Consider the following 18,039-nt stretch of genomic DNA (forward strand, 5'->3'; position numbering starts at 1 on the left):
AGCTTGACTTAGAATTTAGTTGAAGACAGGGAATCTAAACTGTACTTCTTTAGAGTAAGTACATCTTTTAGTCTTACAATACGTCGTTAGCTATACGAAGAGTTACTCGTTACGTGGGGATTAGACCGGGATTAGACCGACGTAGTGATAGATATACACGTTATAACATTAATGGGACAAGGAATCTTTATTATAAAAAATATTTTCTCAATATTCTATATTTTTCTTACAAGAAAAGGGAAGAATGCACAGAAATGTAATTTTTATCTTTATTACGCTAATTTTATTATGTGTATATACATATATATATATATACACTTTATATTTTATTGTGGTTATTTTTTAAATAAAAATATAAAGAAACTTTTAGACGAAACTAAGAGAGTAGAACTGTTATACCTTGAACCACGTTAGAGATCATCAAAACTCAAGACAGAAATTTTGAAGATTAATATCCGCTGAATATATGTAACGTGTGTTGCACATATGTAAAACTCTTTTCTCTTTCCGTACTGTGGAAATTCTTGTACTTTACACATATTACTAATGTTATTGAATTTATGTGTGTACCTATATATAACGAAAACTTATTAATAAAATATTTATAAATATATCAGTTTTTTTTCTCTGCCTCTTTAAAAAAAGTAAAGTTTTTATAATTAATATACATTCAGTTTTTGATGTGTGGTGAGCAATAAGCAAAGTAAACAATTATGTGACTTGCAAGTATGTGTATATTTTATAACAATAACTTTCTTTACATAGATATAGTACAAAAATAATTGTTATTGCTTTCCCACGCGTCGATAAAATATAGACTTTCAAAAGTCTAAAATGCAACTTCGCTTTAAAAAATTACAATCTCAAAATGTTTCACATAGACCGAGTAATTTCACAAATCGTTGTATGGATCGTTCGAAGAGTACGTAGCTTTTTTAATAAAATTTAAAGACTTTATAAATAATCTTTACTTGTATCTTTATTCAGCAATATATGCATTATTTTCTTTTAATGATATTTCGGCATCTTTCAAGTAGTTTCTAAATGTCATCTTCGCAACAAAAGACGCGTTGAAATGTAACTGTTCCAAATACATATGTTGTCAAATAGAAATATTAAATCAAACCCATCTACGGTAATGCTACTTATTGGGAAACGCTACAAACTTTTCGAACAACCTAATATTTACATAGCGAGTCGATATTACAGTATTTTACTGATATTCTATGTATGGCAATTATCAATAACATTTTTTTACTTGGACGAGCTTGAAGACTCACGAATTATCCACCACATGTATAAAATGCAACGTTTTGTTATACATACAATATATGACCAAAACTTACATAAAAAAACCGTAGTATACGAAACTTGAGTATATCTTTGGTAAAATGTATACATATCGCATTTTGCATGGTATCTTACAAGTTTTTGCATGCAGAAATGGTCGATGATAATCATTGAGAGAGCACTTTCAAAGCACAATGTGACCTTTCTGTTTAATTTTTGCTTGAATTTCGAACTGCTATTATTGTCGTATTTGGCAACCTTCTCTTTGAATCCTTCTTTTGCTAAATGACATCACATATACAATATATATAAAAAATATTTATATATTCCAAAAATTGCAAGAAAAAATGCAACAATTATATAAATTCTTTTCCACGTTATAAAAGCATTTTACAAGATAAGAAATATCACTCTTTTAATATAAATATTAAAAAATAAACATTTAACATTTTATATATTTACTTTTACAAATTATAAAATGTCAGTATATCATTAGTAAGGCAACAATATATCTAATGAACAAAATTATATAGCAAGCTTGAAAATAAAAAGCGTTCTGATTTCAGATATTATAAAATGTTAAAAATATGTTTATAATATGCTATAGTAAAATGTCATTTGATATAATTTTAATGATATAGTTATCATTAACGGTTTTGGATGTTGTTATGTAAAAAGAATCCAATCTCAAATGTTTTTTATCGTAAAATGCATACAAATATGCAATAAAAAAATTTATGAAAATTTTCGAGATTAGATTTTTTCTTACATAATCACACAACTACTTAATCTCATAAAACATAAATCTTTTTTCACAAACTTCAATCATTATACATTCCATCAATCAGAAAATCCATTCTGCGATAATGTCTCTTATCCCAGCAATCTCGACCACGTCTATACAATATGAAAAGAGCAGCACCCAATATTGGTAAAGCAATCATAGTTATAATAACTGGTACAATGTAATCAATTTTTCTCGGCATGCCTAGTGGAAAGCTTTTTGTACGCGACAACGGTCTAGATTCGTTAACTTCCGGCCCGTCAACAGTTGTCACTGTTGGTTTGGGTTTCGGTATATGTTTCTCAGTAGAAATTTTTAATATTGATGTCTTATTTGTGAATTCTGTGTGAGACGCAGTTATATTTGTCAGACTTGTGTTGAAGTGACGGAAATTTATACTATGATCTAAGTTGTTGTTTAAATTGGTAGTGTTCAATTTTTGGATATTGATGCCAGAAGTTTTGGTCTGAGTATTACCTAAAGTTTCTTGTATGGGGCTGGTTTCTATTATAGGCTTTGTATCTTCTTTTGTGGTTTGATTTAACAAAACATTCGTTCTCTCTGGTTCAGGGTCCACTCCTTTCCTTGCTTTTATTTTTTCTTCAACTCCCTTTCTTGGGACCACAGAAGGATTGGCGTTTCTTTCCTTAGGCACATTTTCTCTTGGTTTGGACTCATCAAACTTGTTGGATACAAATTTGGCTGCATCTTCAATGTTTGGTTGTTGAGAGGTCGACACAATTATAGGTCCTCCTTCTGCCATTACCGATGTATACAACTTGAAAAAAATGTAGAATTCGACTATAAATACCTAAATGTAAGTTCAGCATAAACTAAGGAAACAATAAGTCTGCAAAACAAAAAAATAAATAATATAAATCCAGTGTGATTCTTACACTAGTATGATATGAAATTTGTGCAATTCTGTAGTTATATTCTTGGATATCACATTTATCACCTTTTTATCGTCAGTGGCATTGAAAGAATGTTCTATCGACGACGGTTGTAGCGAAGATTCTCGGCCAGGAATCGGCGGTACCGAGGACGTTCCATCTGGCTCCGCGTTGATAGATAAGGTTAGTGTAATCAATAACAATAGATATGAAAAATTGGTCGTCGATGCCATATCGCGGATCCGATCTGATTGACGCACAGGAAACTCCGGAGATTATAGAAATATTCCCGCGGAATCGCACGAAACAAAAAATAAAAAAAAAATAAGCTGCCCGTAGGAACCGAGTGGCTGACAGTTAGACCATATTTGCGTATGTTGCCAACGATCTGATGGCTGCTGCGGACTTGTCGCACGTACGAGAACCAGCAGAAACAAATCAGTATAAAGTATATAAGTTATCTAATTTGAGATTTTTTTATTATGCAATCTCTTTTTTTACGTCTTACCTTTCTGTCTCTATTCTTTATGTCTTTGTCTCTATCTTCTTTCTTCTGTATTTAAAGCCAGTATATACAAGTGCAAAAACAAAAAATAAATATCCGTTCTATCATTTCGAAATTGAAGAAAGATTTTGTAAAAACATAAAGGATAAATATCGTAAATTATAAATCCACATACATATATATTTATGTTAATAAACGTTTTGAAACTTTGAATTTTTATCGATTTTATTAATTGTCAATAATATAACTTAACACAATAGATAAATTTGCTAATTTTACCCTTTTTTCGTATAATTATATAATGTTTAAGGTTTTTTACATTTAGTTATATAGTATATTTCATATATATTATATACATATGTTTTTTCACCAATTCTATCATTTCTCCTGCGCATGCGTAAACAGCGATCAGCTGATTAATCACATGTTTATGACGTAAAATACATTCTTCAGATCTAAAGCTATTTTTTTATTGGTTCTTGAGCTTATGCTTACGTTTTACGTTTACGATTACGAAGATTCATGTGCGACCTTTAATACTCACTAATTAGCAGCCATATTGCTTTTCACGATTTAAATCAAATCTCTGATTGGATGTTACTGCGCATTTTCGGAAATAACTCACCTGGTATTTTTATATCATGCACATGACATGTTTTGACAGACTCGTGCTTAGATGTAATAATGCAACGTGAGCTGTTTCTAGTGTCCAAATATCACTATTTTGTTTGTTACGTTGGACTTTAATAAAAATCAGATGGAAAAGTATTAATAAATTTTTATTAAATTTTATTCAAGAAAACTCGAATTTATTTAATTCACGAATAGAATCTGTAATTTTAACAGAACTGACGACTCTGAGCGTAATACTGTTAAGATTTGCATTGCGCATACGTGAATTTTCTTCTGAAACTAGCTACATATTATGCAGTTAGCGTGTTTGACATTCGTTTCACATTGCGTTTTAAATCTCTAGAGCTATAGCTTCGTTAATGTGTGTGAAAAAATGCAATTTCCTTATCTTTTTACGTGACGGTGCGCTTAATATCAATTTGCTTTTGAAAATCAAAGATCAACAGTCGTTAATAAAAAGTATGACAATAACGATAATGAACACAACTTAATATATCTCTAACCTTTTACTCAAGTTAGTCTGTTCCTCGTACATAAAACAATATTTTGCCTTCTTGCAAAAGTATACTTATATACGATTCTTACAGATTGTTTTTTTTTTTTTTCACAGGACTGTGTTTCACAAACCAACTCACAAGATGCGCAGTAGAAGCAATTCTGGTGTCCGTTTGGACTACTACCAACGGATAGTTCACAAAATAATTATGAATCATCAAAATCCTGTAACTGGACTTTTCCCAGCTAGTCCCACCAATGATCATGCTTGGATTCGCGACAATATTTATTGCATTCTTGCTGTGTGGGGTCTATCAATGGCTTACAAGAAGATAGCTGATGCTGACGAGGACAGAGCCAAGACTTATGAGCTTGAGCAAAGTTGTGTAAAACTAATGAGAGGCTTACTAATGGCAATGATGCAACAGAAAGAGAAGGTAGAGAAGTTCAAGTCAACTCAAAATCCACATGATGCCTTGCATGCTAAATACAGCTCTGTTAATGGACAAACTGTGGTTGGAGATACTGCATGGGGACATCTTCAAATCGATGCAATTTCTCTATATCTTTTAATTCTGGCACAAATGACAGCCTCTGGTTTGCAGATTGTCTTCAACTTGGATGAGGTATTAAAGATTTTTTATGTACTACATAAACTTATAAAAAAGTAAGTGTATTAAATTTAGCATGTTTTATTTCAGGTGGCTTTCATTCAGAACTTGGTGTTTTATATCGAATCCGCTTACTGTACTCCAGACTATGGGATTTGGGAAAGAGGAGACAAAACTAATCACGGCTTACCTGAATTAAACGCAAGCAGTATCGGTATGGCAAAAGCCGCGATGGAAGCGATGAACGAATTGGATTTGTTTGGTGCAAGAGGCGGACCCACATCGGTCATACACGTTTTGGCTGATGAGGCACAGAAATGTCAAGCCGTGTTACAGTCTATGTTGCCGAGAGAATCGAATTCCAAGGAGCTGGACAGTGGCTTATTATCAATCATAAGTTTTCCTGCGTTTGCAGTGGACGAGGCCAACCTGATTCACGAGACACGAGAAACTATTATCAAGAAATTGCAAGGACGATATGGCTGCAAAAGATTCTTGAGGGATGGATATAAAACACCAAAAGAAGATGTCAACAGGCACGTATACTTGGATTTATGTATATACAGTTCTCTTATATTTTACATGCAATTTATCTCTTGACCAATGATTTTTATTTTCAAAAACAGGCTTTATTATGAACCATGGGAGCTGCGTATGTTCGAGAACATCGAATGTGAATGGCCATTGTTTTTTTGTTATTTAATATTAGATTATTGCTTTCAAGGCAATAAGGAAGCAGTTGAAACGTACACCAAACATTTAGAAGAAGTAATGATCAAGACAGAAGACGGTATGAAATTGGTGCCTGAACTCTATTCTGTCGCACCTGAGAACGTATCAGCAGAATATGCCGAACCTGGTAGTCAAAGACGAATAGCTTTAGGCAGGTGTCCATTTATGTGGGCGCAATCTCTTTATATTCTAGGGAAATTGTTGCAAGAAGTAAGTAAAGTATATCCGCGGAAGATGTCTACCTTATTGTTTTTTGTTTATAATTCTGTTTTGTCACAGGGGTTTCTCGCGGTCGGCGAACTGGATCCGTTAAACAGACGATTGTGCAGCGAAAAAAAACCGGATGTCGTGGTGCAAGTAGTTATTTTGGCAGAGGACACAGAAATCAGAGAGAAAATTGCTCAACACGATATTCACGTGCAGACGATCGCAGAAGTCGCACCGATCGAAGTACAGCCTGCAAAAGTTTTGAGTCATTTGTACACATATTTGGGTAAAATATCTGACAGTTTTTAAAATTATTTCTTCAGTGAGTGCATTCATTTGCAGATATATACGGATATTTGATCAATTGTTTTTTTGTACAGGGCGTAATAAGAAACTAGGATTGTCCGGACGTAAATCGAGAGACGTCGGGATTCTCAGTACTAGTAAACTGTATTCCTTGCACGATAAGATATTCGCGTTCACGCCGCAAGTAAGTAATCGCACTTTATTAGCGAATCTCTATCATCTCTCTGTATCTTCACTTCTTTTCTTATGTTTCCTCTTGTTTCTCGCACTTAATCAACTAGTTGACAGATATGACCCGCTTCTACATCGCATCGGATTATGAGCTCATGATTGACATATTCAAAGGTGAAATTAATTTCTTGAAGTCTAGTTGGCAGAATATGTTGGGCCGACCCCTCGTGGTCATGCCCCTCAAGAACATTCATCTAGGTAATTTTTAACGATTGCAAGATCATAGTTCCTTTTTTATAGTCACTAATTTAGGCTTTCTGAGAGATATGAGAATTTGAATTATTACAATTAGATAAATTAAACGACTCTTAGAAACTATGAGAAATGCTGACAAATTTTTCTCGCGGGAAAGTTTCGTTCCTTTTTGAACGGCTGTGACTGTCCGCTCTCAACACTAACGTGTCCGCTTGCATGTATCGTTTTTGTCTTGGTTCTCATTTAACAAATTATTTTAACCCTCTATGGTTTAACGAAATTTTAAATATTCTGAGTTATTTTATGGTTTAGTTATTATGGTGGTCTTTGTCATTCTGTGAATCACAAAATGGAGTAATATAAGTCAGTTTCGAAGTTAAAAAAATTCTTCGAACAAAAAAAATGTTATCATCCATAGAAGGTTACGACATAATAACGATATAATGCTTTTAACAGGTTCACTGCGGATATTTCCAGATTCATCTCGCATTATGTATTCTTCTCTTAAATAAAACACAATCAAACTTTATCTATCACTGGAATCAAATACAACGTGTCCCGCAGTGAATATGTTAATATAGTTTTCATTTGCGTGATATTTTATTTTGTCGTTACTAACACGATCCTATTACGTGGGTCTTGAAAAGTGGATGCGACTGTGAGTTGTGTTGACGTTGAAAATTTGTTCGATCGAAACAATGCGGGATAAGAGCAAACATGTTCGAGGCGAGATGTTAGCTTCTACTTGAAATAATACCACTACAAAACCAACAAGGTCATCCTAAATATATGGCTTTATTATGTGTTCGGTGGTATGCGCGTGTGTTGCATGTGTTAGAACTTTGACACGGAGGAATACTACATGACAAACGACGCCGACCTGCTTGTCAGCACTTACACAACCACCCTGGCCTTCCTCAAAATCAACTGGAAGCAAATACTCGGCAGACCAACCGTAACCCTTGTCGCTACTCATAATCATTTAGGTACGCCCTTGTCGGAAATTTTAGCTTCTCATCCTACACAAACTCGTAGAATATAGCATAAACGCTCGTGACGTGTAATGCTATAACGTGCGATTAGCTAATATCTAGGTATCATGAATCTCTTGTCTATAAATACGCATCAAAAGAAAATTAGTGAAAATGTGAATAACGAAAATTGCATGCGACTTTGCATTGCAAACTGATATTTTTTAGTTATACGAAATCACAAATTTTAAGAAAAGCTTCATATCAATATTGCCGCATAGATTCTTAAATATTTTTTTACTACATTGTTTCTATATAGAAACAATGATATTGCAAGAAGAGCAAATATTTATTCTTTTATTTTTTATCAATAAGATCAATTAGCTCTGATCTTTTTGCAGATCAAGGTAAAATACCGTTAGCCATGATAACCACCATGAAGAAGCTCAAGAGTGGCTATATCAACGGTACAAGAGTATCGTTAGGAAATTTGAACGATTTCTTGAGCACGTCGTGTATCACAAATCTTAGTTTTCTAGGAAGTTCTGAAGACGGTCGTCCTGACAAATTAAATCCTCAGGTATATGAAACTTAAACATATATAAAGAACTGTTTATTTTTATATTTATACATATAACTTGTATAATGTGTAATCTTTTATGCTGTCAAGATTCAACAATATTTAGAAGAACACTTGATGAGACCGTTTCCTCATCGTACGGGATTGCTCAATAAACACGTCCCGGTACGTTCGGCGAAAAATTTGCGACGCAGGATGTCCGTGAAAGGCGCGATAAAAAAGACACGATCCATAGCTGTCGAACGTAAGTGACGCTCGTCTCCTAAAAAACTTACAATGGAGTGATTTTTATGTTCTAACCGTGTGTTGATTGTATGTCTTTTAAAGAGGATTCTTAAACATTATTGCAATGTCTTCCTACTGCCGTGATTACTACCATCATCCAAGAATGTAAGTTTACTAACTGAATAAGTTTGTTTTTGTCTAATTTCTATATGAATTTCTATATTAATAAAAAGCTGAATTTCTTACATGTGCAATAATTATATGATTGTCCAAGTGTATATTTTTTCTTTTTACAGTATATGTCATATGTATTATTTAATATTTTTAATGTGACAATATTAATAATATTACTAATTTCTCTCTTGTAATGGAGTAAAAACCTCATTCTTATATTTTAGCCGAAATTCTTGGAATGGCAGGGGAAGACCGTAGACATTCTTCTACTGTTTTGAGCACAAATCCTTTTATTGAAGTGACGGACACCACATTGTCTATCAACGCTACTCAACCAGTAATGATTGAGCGAACACCTTCACCGACGGACGAACTGTTATCGTGGAAAAACTCTCCGAAAACCAAAAACAGAACGTCCGAGACTCAATACGCCGAGACCGAAGTGGAAGAATTACTGTCCATGTTGCGCGAAACCGAAAGTCTCGAGGAACAAGGAGATATTCTGCAGTATATTGTTAGTTGTTACTTCTTTATATTATCTTTTAAAAAAGCAAGCTTTTTTATTTTTATATATATTAAACAATAAGTATTTAATATTAATTATAACAAACATTTTATAAATTTGCAGGTCGACTCAAAAGGATTATACTTTGACACAGGCGTACTGGAAGAAGGACATCCTGTTCTGGTGAAAGATCTCCTAAAGAGCCTCTACGAGAAAGCCTGCCAGCAAAAAATGTGGGGTATTGTGCGACATACCGCCGGAATGCTAGGTAAAAGAGTGGAGGACTTGGCAAAAGCAGTCACCGATCTTCTGGTCCGTCAAAAGCAAGTCACCGTCGGCATGCCGCCAAGTAACGAGCATACGATAGTTGCGCCTTTGCCAGAGAACGAGTTGCGAGCGCTGATCCATCAGGCCTACGGCGACGACGAGTCGACGGCTATGCTGACGCAGGAGTTGCTTGTTTATCTAGCGATGTTTATCAGAACGGAGCCGCAGTTGTTTCTCGAAATGTTGAGGCTGCGCGTCGGTCTGATTATTCAGGTCATGGCGACGGAACTGTCGCGAACATTGAAATGTACCGGTGAAGAAGCTTCCGAACATCTGCTTAATTTATCCCCCTTTGAGATGAAAAACTTGTTGCATCATATTATGAGCGGAAAAGAATTCGCCATTAGTAGCGGTACATATTTTCATCTTAATTAATTAAAATTTCAAGATAAGCGCTCGAATATAAATGATTATGTTTATGTTACAGTCGGCCGTGGCAATTTTTCTGTGATTAGCTGCAAATCAAATAGAGTCAGCAAGGTAATATTGTTATTAAAATTACAAACGCATTATATATCTAGTAAGTTAAAGCAAAGTTAAAGTTTGTTTTGTTTTTACACAGAAATCACAAATCGGTGGTTTCTTAAGCGCCGAGCAAAATGCCGATGGCGCCGAAGCAGAGGTAGATCGACAAGGTCAGTGGTTACGCAGGCGACGATTGGACGGTGCACTAAACAGAGTACCGAGAGATTTTTACCCGCGTGTGTGGCAAGTACTGGAAAAGGTAACTATTTAAACAAAACTAAATCAAAAGTAAAATAAAATTATTACTATACAGTAAGATATTAATGATACTTGATTAACTTGAGTAACTGTCTTTTATATATAATTCTATAAAATTTGCTGATTCTCTTTTAATAGTGTAACGGTTTAGCAATAGAGGGGAAAGTGCTGTCCCAAAATCTCACGCAGGAAATGACATCTGGCGAATTGAAATTTGCATTGGCTGTAGAAACTGTTTTAAACACCATACCGCAACCGGAATATCGTCAGCTTATGGTCGAAGCTTTGATGGTATTGACATTAGTAACCGAATATAACGTTGTGCCATCTTTGGGTGGTCTGATCCAAGTTGAAAACTTAGTACATAAAGCAAACGCTATTTTCTTGGAAGATCAGGTATCTGACAACTTTTGTTTGTATAAAAAAATACTGATAAGTTAGTAAACAAATTGACAAAAAAACACAAGAGATATCTAAAACGTAAAATATGCCAGATTTTCTTTTGTGTATAAACGATATAATTTGCAGATGGCAATCGACGGCGATGCGACATTATGTTGCGCGAAACCAAAAGAGCAACGTGAAATGACACCTATGGGAACACTCCTCTGTGGTGGAGCAGCGTACATTTGTCAACATTTTTATGATACCGCTCCTAGTGGAAGCTATGGAACGATGACATATTTAACAAGAGCTATCGCCGTGACTCTCGATTGTTTGCCGAAGGATGGCGATCTGGAATGCTCAATATCTTAGTACCGACAATTTTATTGATATAACCTATCGTTTAATTGTAGTAACGCAATTACCAAATACATATTCCAGTCATTAAAAATCTACATTGCAATTCTTTCATACATGATATCGGAAAAATGGATAAATCTTCGATATTTTAGTACAATTTTGTGATCAAACATTTTAAATCTTGTTGAACGTCCCCGTTATTGAAAATACCATTTTGAAAAATGTTCACTTTGTCACAAAAGAAAGCCTGGAACATTTATTTAGAAAACCACTATGGCAAAGACGCGTGTGAATAAAAAAACAATTAACAGTTATGTCAATAAATATAATACGATGAAAAACTTTCGATTTGTGCATGTTGGTTTCAATAAATCCGCTTTTCTTTTGCATTATTAGCATATTTTCATCATCTTTACATCCTTTTTAGTAACATACTACAAATTATATAAACACAACATTACATATCTACTCAGGTTTTGAGCTTTTGGAGAAAGGATTTAGCTTATTCAACCAGGACGAACTACTGTAAAAGAAAATATATGTAAATTTGAAATACATTCAAAGAAATAATATACACATACAGTTACGTACGTTTCCTCTGGTGATATAACATCTACATTTTCGGCTTCTTTGATTTTATTTTCCTTAAGTTTAGCAATTAATTCCGATCTATATTGGATTTTTAATGGTTGCGGATCTTTTTGCTTCAATTTTATCCATTTTAGTGAGGCTTCTTTATATGATAAACCATACCACTCTATTTCCTCTCTTGTATACTAAAAATATTGAATATTATAGAATGTAGTATACAATTAACTTTACACTCTATACAAGATATATAGAATTATCAATAGGCCTCAATGATAAAATAAATAGGTTTTAATTCAGGAATTAGTATATGTGATTGTCAGTAATTCTTGGATACACGTATAAAACGTATGTATACAATATTACTTACAGTTGATAGATATTGCTTATATTTATCGTACACTTCTTCACGCTTTTCTGGATTGTCAGGATACAGAGTCTTATCTGCCAATGCAATGAGTATCTGGCGCTTTAATTTCAAGGCAAGTAAAGATCTCAAATCACACGCCGGAGTCTGCAATTAACAGTAAGTAAATTAATCAAAAAAAGAAAAAAAACCCTATTTTAAAAACTCTTGTAGTTTGCTGTTTTTTTATATAACGAAAATATACTTTTAATAAATAATGGTCGAATCCATAATGTTCGTGAATTAAGTTGATGGTTCTACCAGTAACAACAACTCTCATATATTCATTGAGAACTTCGCTATAAACAATAGATTTTTTCAGAGTAGGTATCCAAAATCGAGGAACTCTTCTCTTGAATTTACCCTTCTTTTGAAAACCTTGCACAATGGCTTCTCCTCCCCATATACCCTGGTCCATTTCCTTGGTATAGAACAGAGGCAATGGTACATTTTGTACCGGTATGCTGTTAAAAATCACATTATACTTTAAATAATGTAATAGAGAAGAAATTGTGTTTCTTAATTCAGAAACTACAGTTATATAAACACAAGATATATTTGAATAATGATCATAAACTTGTTATGTGAAAGAATTGGTAATTTGTGTCATACACTTCCTCAGTTTCATCATTTCTTTTGTATTTTCCTTTCTCCTCAATATAATGAACTGCAGCAGGCTGCTGTAATTTCCATTCTTTCCAAAATTTTTTATATTCTTGAGGCAATTCAGCACCAATCCCTTTATTCCATCGAGATGGCTTTGGTACACGATATAATGTCTTTCCTATCTCTATTCCAATCTGCAACACACAGTTGATGATATATTAGATTTTTTAACTTTTATAAAAAGAACATTTTAATGACAACCTTAGCATAGAAGACAACCTTAAATTACCTTTGAAGTTTGCTGAACTGACATATTCATATACAAGTTTAAACTGATTCAAGTCCTAAATAATTAAAACCAACTAATTAGAATATTTAAGAAATTAGACTAAAAAACGCGCAGAACGTTATACAAATCAACATATCAATTACATCTGAAAACTGAAAGCGACCAATGCCGTGTCAGAGAGAAGATTAAAAGCGGCTAGACCTATAAGGGAATCGTTTTTCCGCCACCTGTAAGTCAGCGCAATGTCCATGGGTGGTGCACATTGGCAACTACATAGCCACGTGCAATTTGTCGATGAGTATGCTCTGATGCTAAAGTGGTGCCGTAGCTGCTTTCAGTCTTCTTTCTGACCTAGCCACACAATGCAGTCGGTAAGTAAAGATAGTACTCTTGAAGTTGTTATTTATCGACTATGTAAAGTTATCATATATCGATGTTTTAAGTGAAATAATTATAAAATCAACTATTGATAAGGTTGGTCGTTTTTTTGTAATTTTGTTATTGTGTGTATGTAGTAAGTAGAAACCTTTTTGGAAAAGATAAAAACAGAAAGTTGTGTCAAAATATATGTAGTCAAAATATATGTACTACAATTACGTTATTACATTTTTTTTAAACAGAATAACTTAATATAATAACAATTTTGTAGATAAATTATCAGATAAATTAAAAGAAATTATAGAAGATAAATATAAATCATCTAGAAATTATAAAAAAATACAAATCCGGTATTTATGTAAATCTGGGACAAAGCTTAAACGTAACTTTGTTGTAGATTTGATTCACACTGGCACTTGTTTGTAAAGAAATATACTATTTCGTTTCGAGCGACAGCACGAAAATAATGCTCATGAGTCATTCAAATCTGTCTGCACATTTCGCACAATGCGTGAACAAGAAAGAGAGAGAAAAAGAATATTTTGCGAGAGAATATGATTAAATGTCGCAGCGAACCAGAGAAAGATGGATTCTTTACAAGACAATAGAAGACAAACAAGGTGACAATAGATGCACAGCAGCACGTTCGATTTAGAGTCAATTTCAGTTCAGGATTGCGCGATGCGCAAAAATACTTCTCGTGAAGGAAATTCAATTTAAATGATCGATTCAAATTAGACAGGGAGTTAATCTAATTTTCATCGACAACGATGTCGCAAAATCTGGAAACTTCCTCGAACGGAAATTTCTGCGGTGATTATATCTTCAACTTTTTCCGCTTCTTCTCTTATCTATACCTACTCTATGTCACAATCGTTTTGTTGTATAATGTACAGAATTTAATTAATGAGATATAAAATTTGTCGTGTTCTTTAAATAATTAGAAGTCAACATTTTTTCTTAAAGAAAGCGATTATTATTTGTTTCGTAAAATAATAAACTTAGATATACAAAATATCTTACACTATATGTTTTGTGTATTTCACTACAGTTTATAAATTTTGCATCATACGATTTATATTTTTTAGTGTATATATTTTGTACATATAAAAGAGTTATTTATATATTTAAATAGCAATTGTTTAAATTAACTTTTTCGGTTTCTATAACAACTTTTAGCGATATCATTTTATATAAAACGTTTAACTTATTCAAAATGATATATTATTTATAAGAAGTAAACCATCTTTAAGTTTTAATCATTTGTAACAAAAGTGTTCACGACCGTCAGTTGAATTTTCCTTTAATCGTCCGTCTAAAATAGAGGTTTCGAAATTTAGATTCGCTGTAGACACAGAATTCGTCATTGCTGAAAACGATCTCCAGGTGTTCTCTGTGTGTACTCAAAATCACATGTAAATTCATAACTGACACAATTTTTTTCTTTCACAAATTTACACTCATATATACGTTTGTTATAAATATATATACACATTCAAATAGTTTTGTTTAATTCATATAATATATAATACAATTTATTTATGATAAATTATGTTGAATATATGTTACGTTAAATATACGCATGAAACATTGTTCGAGTGACAGATGATGTGACCTTATCTCGATCCAGCGCAGATATAAATCGAATGTATGTTGAAATATATTATTATTATTGTGAATTTCTAAAGTGTATTTTATACATACGATATAGTCTAAACTTTCAATAGTCGCAGCCGTTATCATTACCTATAATTTATTTTTAATAATATGTGTAGACATAATGTACATAACTTTTTTTTTAATTTAAAAAGTTCTAACCTAGATTTTTTTTTATTTAGACAGAAAAGTATATCTTATTATAAATTTATTATTGTCATACTTTGAAATTATTTATGTAAATTGATAGTAAAGAAGACGGAAGTTGGTTTTTGTCGCGTACTTTCAGCGCAAAATTCTTGCGTAGAGACAGGACGTAATGAAAACGCGAATATTTCCACGAGAAAACGACCTTACGCGCTAATGGATTAAAGGAGGAGAACGGGGGTGGAGGAGAACGTGAAGTATGGGCGGCCTTCCCTCGACGCGGGCTCTTCGGTAACAAACGGGCGAGCCGAATTGAGAACCGCGAGAACACTCATCGTCTAATAATAATATCTTGCTCAAATTTCTATTTTCAGGCCGATAAATGCGCGCACGGCTTTTCTGTAAAAAAAAAAAAAAAAAAATAGAGCGGTTACAACCCCGATTGCGCGCGATTTACATTGCCGGATTCGACAAAGTCGATCTGAAGATCGCGAACAACCGGAAAACGGCTTCGCCGCCGAAAGGTCCGCGCGATCCTACTTCGTGGCAAGCATGAAGTGCAGTTTACTTTTGCGAGCAAATAGTCCGCGGCGCGTAAACTTGTCAAGCCTGGCGAATAACGACCACCGCCTGCTACGCGAGTAAATTCAAGTTAGCGAGATAACAGGAGCGGTTTAACGTAACGCTTTATAGAGAAGCGCGGCAGAGGTGGAAAATCTGTGTCTGTGTTCCACTCTCTCTAATATTTTTATAGTGTTAAAGTATTTTAGAATAACAATTTAATAATTTAATATTAAATTATTTCATTGAGCGTATTGAAAGTAATTATTTAATACTATATAATATTAAATACTTAGAGATAAGACAAGAAACTAGAATTATACAATATTTCTAAAAAAATATATATATTCTCTCACTCAGAGATCTGCTACTAAAAATTACGAACTATATACGTCCTAGTGCATAACACACAAGAAGTGAAAAAATTTTACGTATAAAATGTTAATCCAGAATGCGAGATAGTTTAATGCACTTGACGATGAAGAGAGAAAGCGCGCGTTTATTTTAAAAGCACGTCGCGCGTGTACATTTTACATAAATACGCACGTCACCCCCGTCCTCTCGCATGCGCGAAAAAGGATTATGTAATAGACGATCCAGAAACACGCTATGCACATAAAACAGTAATACAAAACGATTCGTGTATAATCTCTGTGTGGACATTTGTTCCATAAAATCTTTATTAGATATATGTGTTTAGTATATGTATTATCTCGCCGACATTCAAAACGCATACAAATACATTGTCGAACTTATACATATGACGTATGGCTATAATTCGTGGATGACAAATAACTTCACGTAATATATAAGCGGAACAATCATTATTCATGCCAAATCATGCGTGTCTGTTACGTCTATATCGCGTGTTGTGATTTATAATCCGCTTCGCTTGATGAGCAAAATTTGAACAAAAGACTGAGATTATCTTTTTTCTCCTCTTTACGCGAATGTATACTTTTTCGACTTTGTCGATTCACAGAGAAACAGAATTGGGTGAAATACATATCTGACCGGCGGTTACATTGTCAAACGCGCAGCGGGTATTACAAATCCTTGTGACGATGGGCCGATATATAATAATTCTGGACCGTCGTCGTTTTCATAACCGTAAAACGTGGCCCGTAACCATATACTTGGGTCTTTTACATAGGAACATGTGTGCGCACACGTATATCTTCCCTAAAAATAGAAATTTGAGCAAGATATTATTATTAGACGATGAGTGTGTGCAGCCGCGGTGCTCACCGCGATGCCTCGTTACGAAAAGGCGAAGGAGTGCGGGTTCCTCCCCTCGCGAGAGTCACCACTCAACCGCCCACGTTCTCTCTTCGCCACTCTCGTCAAAAACGAGGAATCCCGCGACCGAGGAGACGAGGATGCTGCTCTCGCGAGCACGCGGAAAACATGCGAGAAATAGCAGCAGGCCGGCACGAAATTCTGCGGCCACGGTGAATTACAACAAATATTACGATTTGTCACGATTAGTAAACTTATCAGCAAACAGATCATTCCGCTTTCAACAAACAAAAAAAAATGTTTTATATAATAATTCTCATAAATAAAACAATAAAACTAGTTTTTATGAATAAAATATTTAATTAATATACCGTGGATACGCAATAATAAAGCTAAATATTATCGCTTTTTAGTTTTTTTCATTCGAGCTTGAGATTTTTCACTGCATTAACGATGATCGCTTTCATCAACGAAATCTTATGAAATTCGATCGCTGGAGTATTAAACTCTTGCTAAAATTATATCTACAAGATGAGGATATTCGTAGAAAAAAATCAAGCATATGTACGTGGGAGGCGTTCCTGCAAAAGACAGCCCCGCATATTTCTACTATGTTTCACTAACGGCGGACACCCTTCGGAATTCTTTGTGTCTACCGTCTTCAATGTATTTTTATTTTCCGTCACGACTGTAATTCTTTTGGGAGAGGGGACGAACAGAACTTTCCGTCGTGACTCCGCGGAGATTTACATGTTTCAAAATGGATCAAACGCATATGTTTCTTTGTGGACATTTACCTATACACGTCTCATCATATAGAATATCCCATTTTTAAAATAGTCTACTATTATCAATGTTTAGGACACTTTCTATCACATCTTAACACGTGGTAGCCATAAAGACCAAAATTTACTTCAAAATCGTGGAAATTTCATAATTTTCTGAAAATTTGATGATACGTAAAGTTTCAAAATCTTTTACTTTTTTTATTGTTACTTAATTTTAATATTTATCTGATGCTAATAAATAAAATAATAA

General features: G+C 33.8%; 3 protein-coding genes across 14 annotated transcripts; 1 reads left to right on the forward strand and 2 right to left on the reverse strand.

Moving 5' to 3' along the window:
* Positions 1 to 716: 716 nt before the first annotated feature.
* Positions 717 to 3,382, reverse strand: LOC109853356. Of its 4 annotated transcripts, XM_020425381.1 has the most exons (3): positions 3,033 to 3,382; positions 2,552 to 2,852; positions 717 to 1,571 (listed from the first exon to the last, which is right to left on the reverse strand). In XM_020425381.1, the coding sequence occupies exons 1-3, from the start codon at positions 3,198 to 3,200 to the stop codon at positions 1,255 to 1,257; spliced, it is 786 nt and encodes a 261-aa protein (XP_020280970.1). In that variant the 5' UTR covers positions 3,201 to 3,382; the 3' UTR covers positions 717 to 1,254. The 4 variants fall into 4 exon arrangements, with proteins under 4 accessions (XP_020280970.1, XP_020280969.1, XP_020280971.1 ...); XM_020425380.1 differs by having other exon boundaries at positions 717 to 2,852; positions 3,033 to 3,378; XM_020425382.1 differs by having other exon boundaries at positions 717 to 2,924; positions 3,033 to 3,125.
* LOC109853355 (probable phosphorylase b kinase regulatory subunit alpha) lies at positions 3,334 to 11,164 on the forward strand. 8 transcript variants are annotated; one of them, XM_020425377.1, is made up of 15 exons: positions 3,334 to 3,415; positions 4,716 to 5,226; positions 5,302 to 5,747; positions 5,838 to 6,153; positions 6,223 to 6,436; positions 6,531 to 6,640; positions 6,738 to 6,885; positions 8,255 to 8,433; positions 8,524 to 8,677; positions 9,057 to 9,346; positions 9,461 to 10,016; positions 10,092 to 10,144; positions 10,227 to 10,388; positions 10,526 to 10,783; positions 10,916 to 11,164. In XM_020425377.1, the coding sequence occupies exons 2-15, from the start codon at positions 4,744 to 4,746 to the stop codon at positions 11,141 to 11,143; spliced, it is 3,597 nt and encodes a 1,198-aa protein (XP_020280966.1). In that variant the 5' UTR covers positions 3,334 to 3,415; positions 4,716 to 4,743; the 3' UTR covers positions 11,144 to 11,164. The 8 variants fall into 8 exon arrangements, with proteins under 8 accessions (XP_020280966.1, XP_020280961.1, XP_020280968.1 ...); XM_020425372.1 differs by lacking the exon at positions 3,334 to 3,415 and adding an exon at positions 3,897 to 3,907; XM_020425379.1 differs by lacking the exon at positions 3,334 to 3,415 and adding an exon at positions 3,897 to 3,907 and having other exon boundaries at positions 9,132 to 9,346.
* Positions 11,165 to 11,561: 397 nt separating this feature from the next.
* On the reverse strand, positions 11,562 to 13,242 carry LOC109853359 (39S ribosomal protein L28, mitochondrial). 2 transcript variants are annotated; one of them, XM_020425385.1, is made up of 7 exons: positions 13,164 to 13,242; positions 13,021 to 13,075; positions 12,738 to 12,925; positions 12,331 to 12,589; positions 12,090 to 12,233; positions 11,723 to 11,907; positions 11,562 to 11,654 (listed from the first exon to the last, which is right to left on the reverse strand). In XM_020425385.1, the coding sequence occupies exons 2-7, from the start codon at positions 13,048 to 13,050 to the stop codon at positions 11,597 to 11,599; spliced, it is 864 nt and encodes a 287-aa protein (XP_020280974.1). In that variant the 5' UTR covers positions 13,051 to 13,075; positions 13,164 to 13,242; the 3' UTR covers positions 11,562 to 11,596. The 2 variants fall into 2 exon arrangements, with proteins under 2 accessions (XP_020280974.1, XP_020280973.1); XM_020425384.1 differs by having other exon boundaries at positions 13,021 to 13,219.
* Positions 13,243 to 18,039: the final 4,797 nt, after the last annotated feature.

The sequence above is a fragment of the Pseudomyrmex gracilis genome, unplaced genomic scaffold (assembly GCF_002006095.1).
Source record: "Pseudomyrmex gracilis isolate BER0280 unplaced genomic scaffold, ASM200609v1 scaffold_47, whole genome shotgun sequence".
In the NCBI taxonomy this organism is placed as follows: domain Eukaryota; kingdom Metazoa; phylum Arthropoda; class Insecta; order Hymenoptera; family Formicidae; genus Pseudomyrmex; species Pseudomyrmex gracilis.

Coding starts and splice junctions, on each gene's coding strand:
- LOC109853355 (XM_020425372.1), top strand. Junction 5,227..5,301: donor TTGTCTTCAACTTGGATGAG/GTATTAAAGATT, acceptor GTTTTATTTCAG/GTGGCTTTCATTCAGAACTT. Junction 8,434..8,523: donor CTGACAAATTAAATCCTCAG/GTATATGAAACT, acceptor TATGCTGTCAAG/ATTCAACAATATTTAGAAGA.
- LOC109853359 (XM_020425385.1), bottom strand. CDS start 13,050: ATGAATATGTCAGTTCAGCAAACTTCAAAG. Junction 12,234..12,330: donor TCGACCATTATTTATTAAAA/GTATATTTTCGT, acceptor TGTTAATTGCAG/ACTCCGGCGTGTGATTTGAG. Junction 11,655..11,722: donor GTTATATCACCAGAGGAAAC/GTACGTAACTGT, acceptor TTTCTTTTACAG/TAGTTCGTCCTGGTTGAATA.
- LOC109853356 (XM_020425380.1), bottom strand. CDS start 3,200: ATGGCATCGACGACCAATTTTTCATATCTATTGTTATTGATTACACTA. Junction 2,853..3,032: donor ATGCCACTGACGATAAAAAG/GTGATAAATGTG, acceptor ATTTTTTTCAAG/TTGTATACATCGGTAATGGC.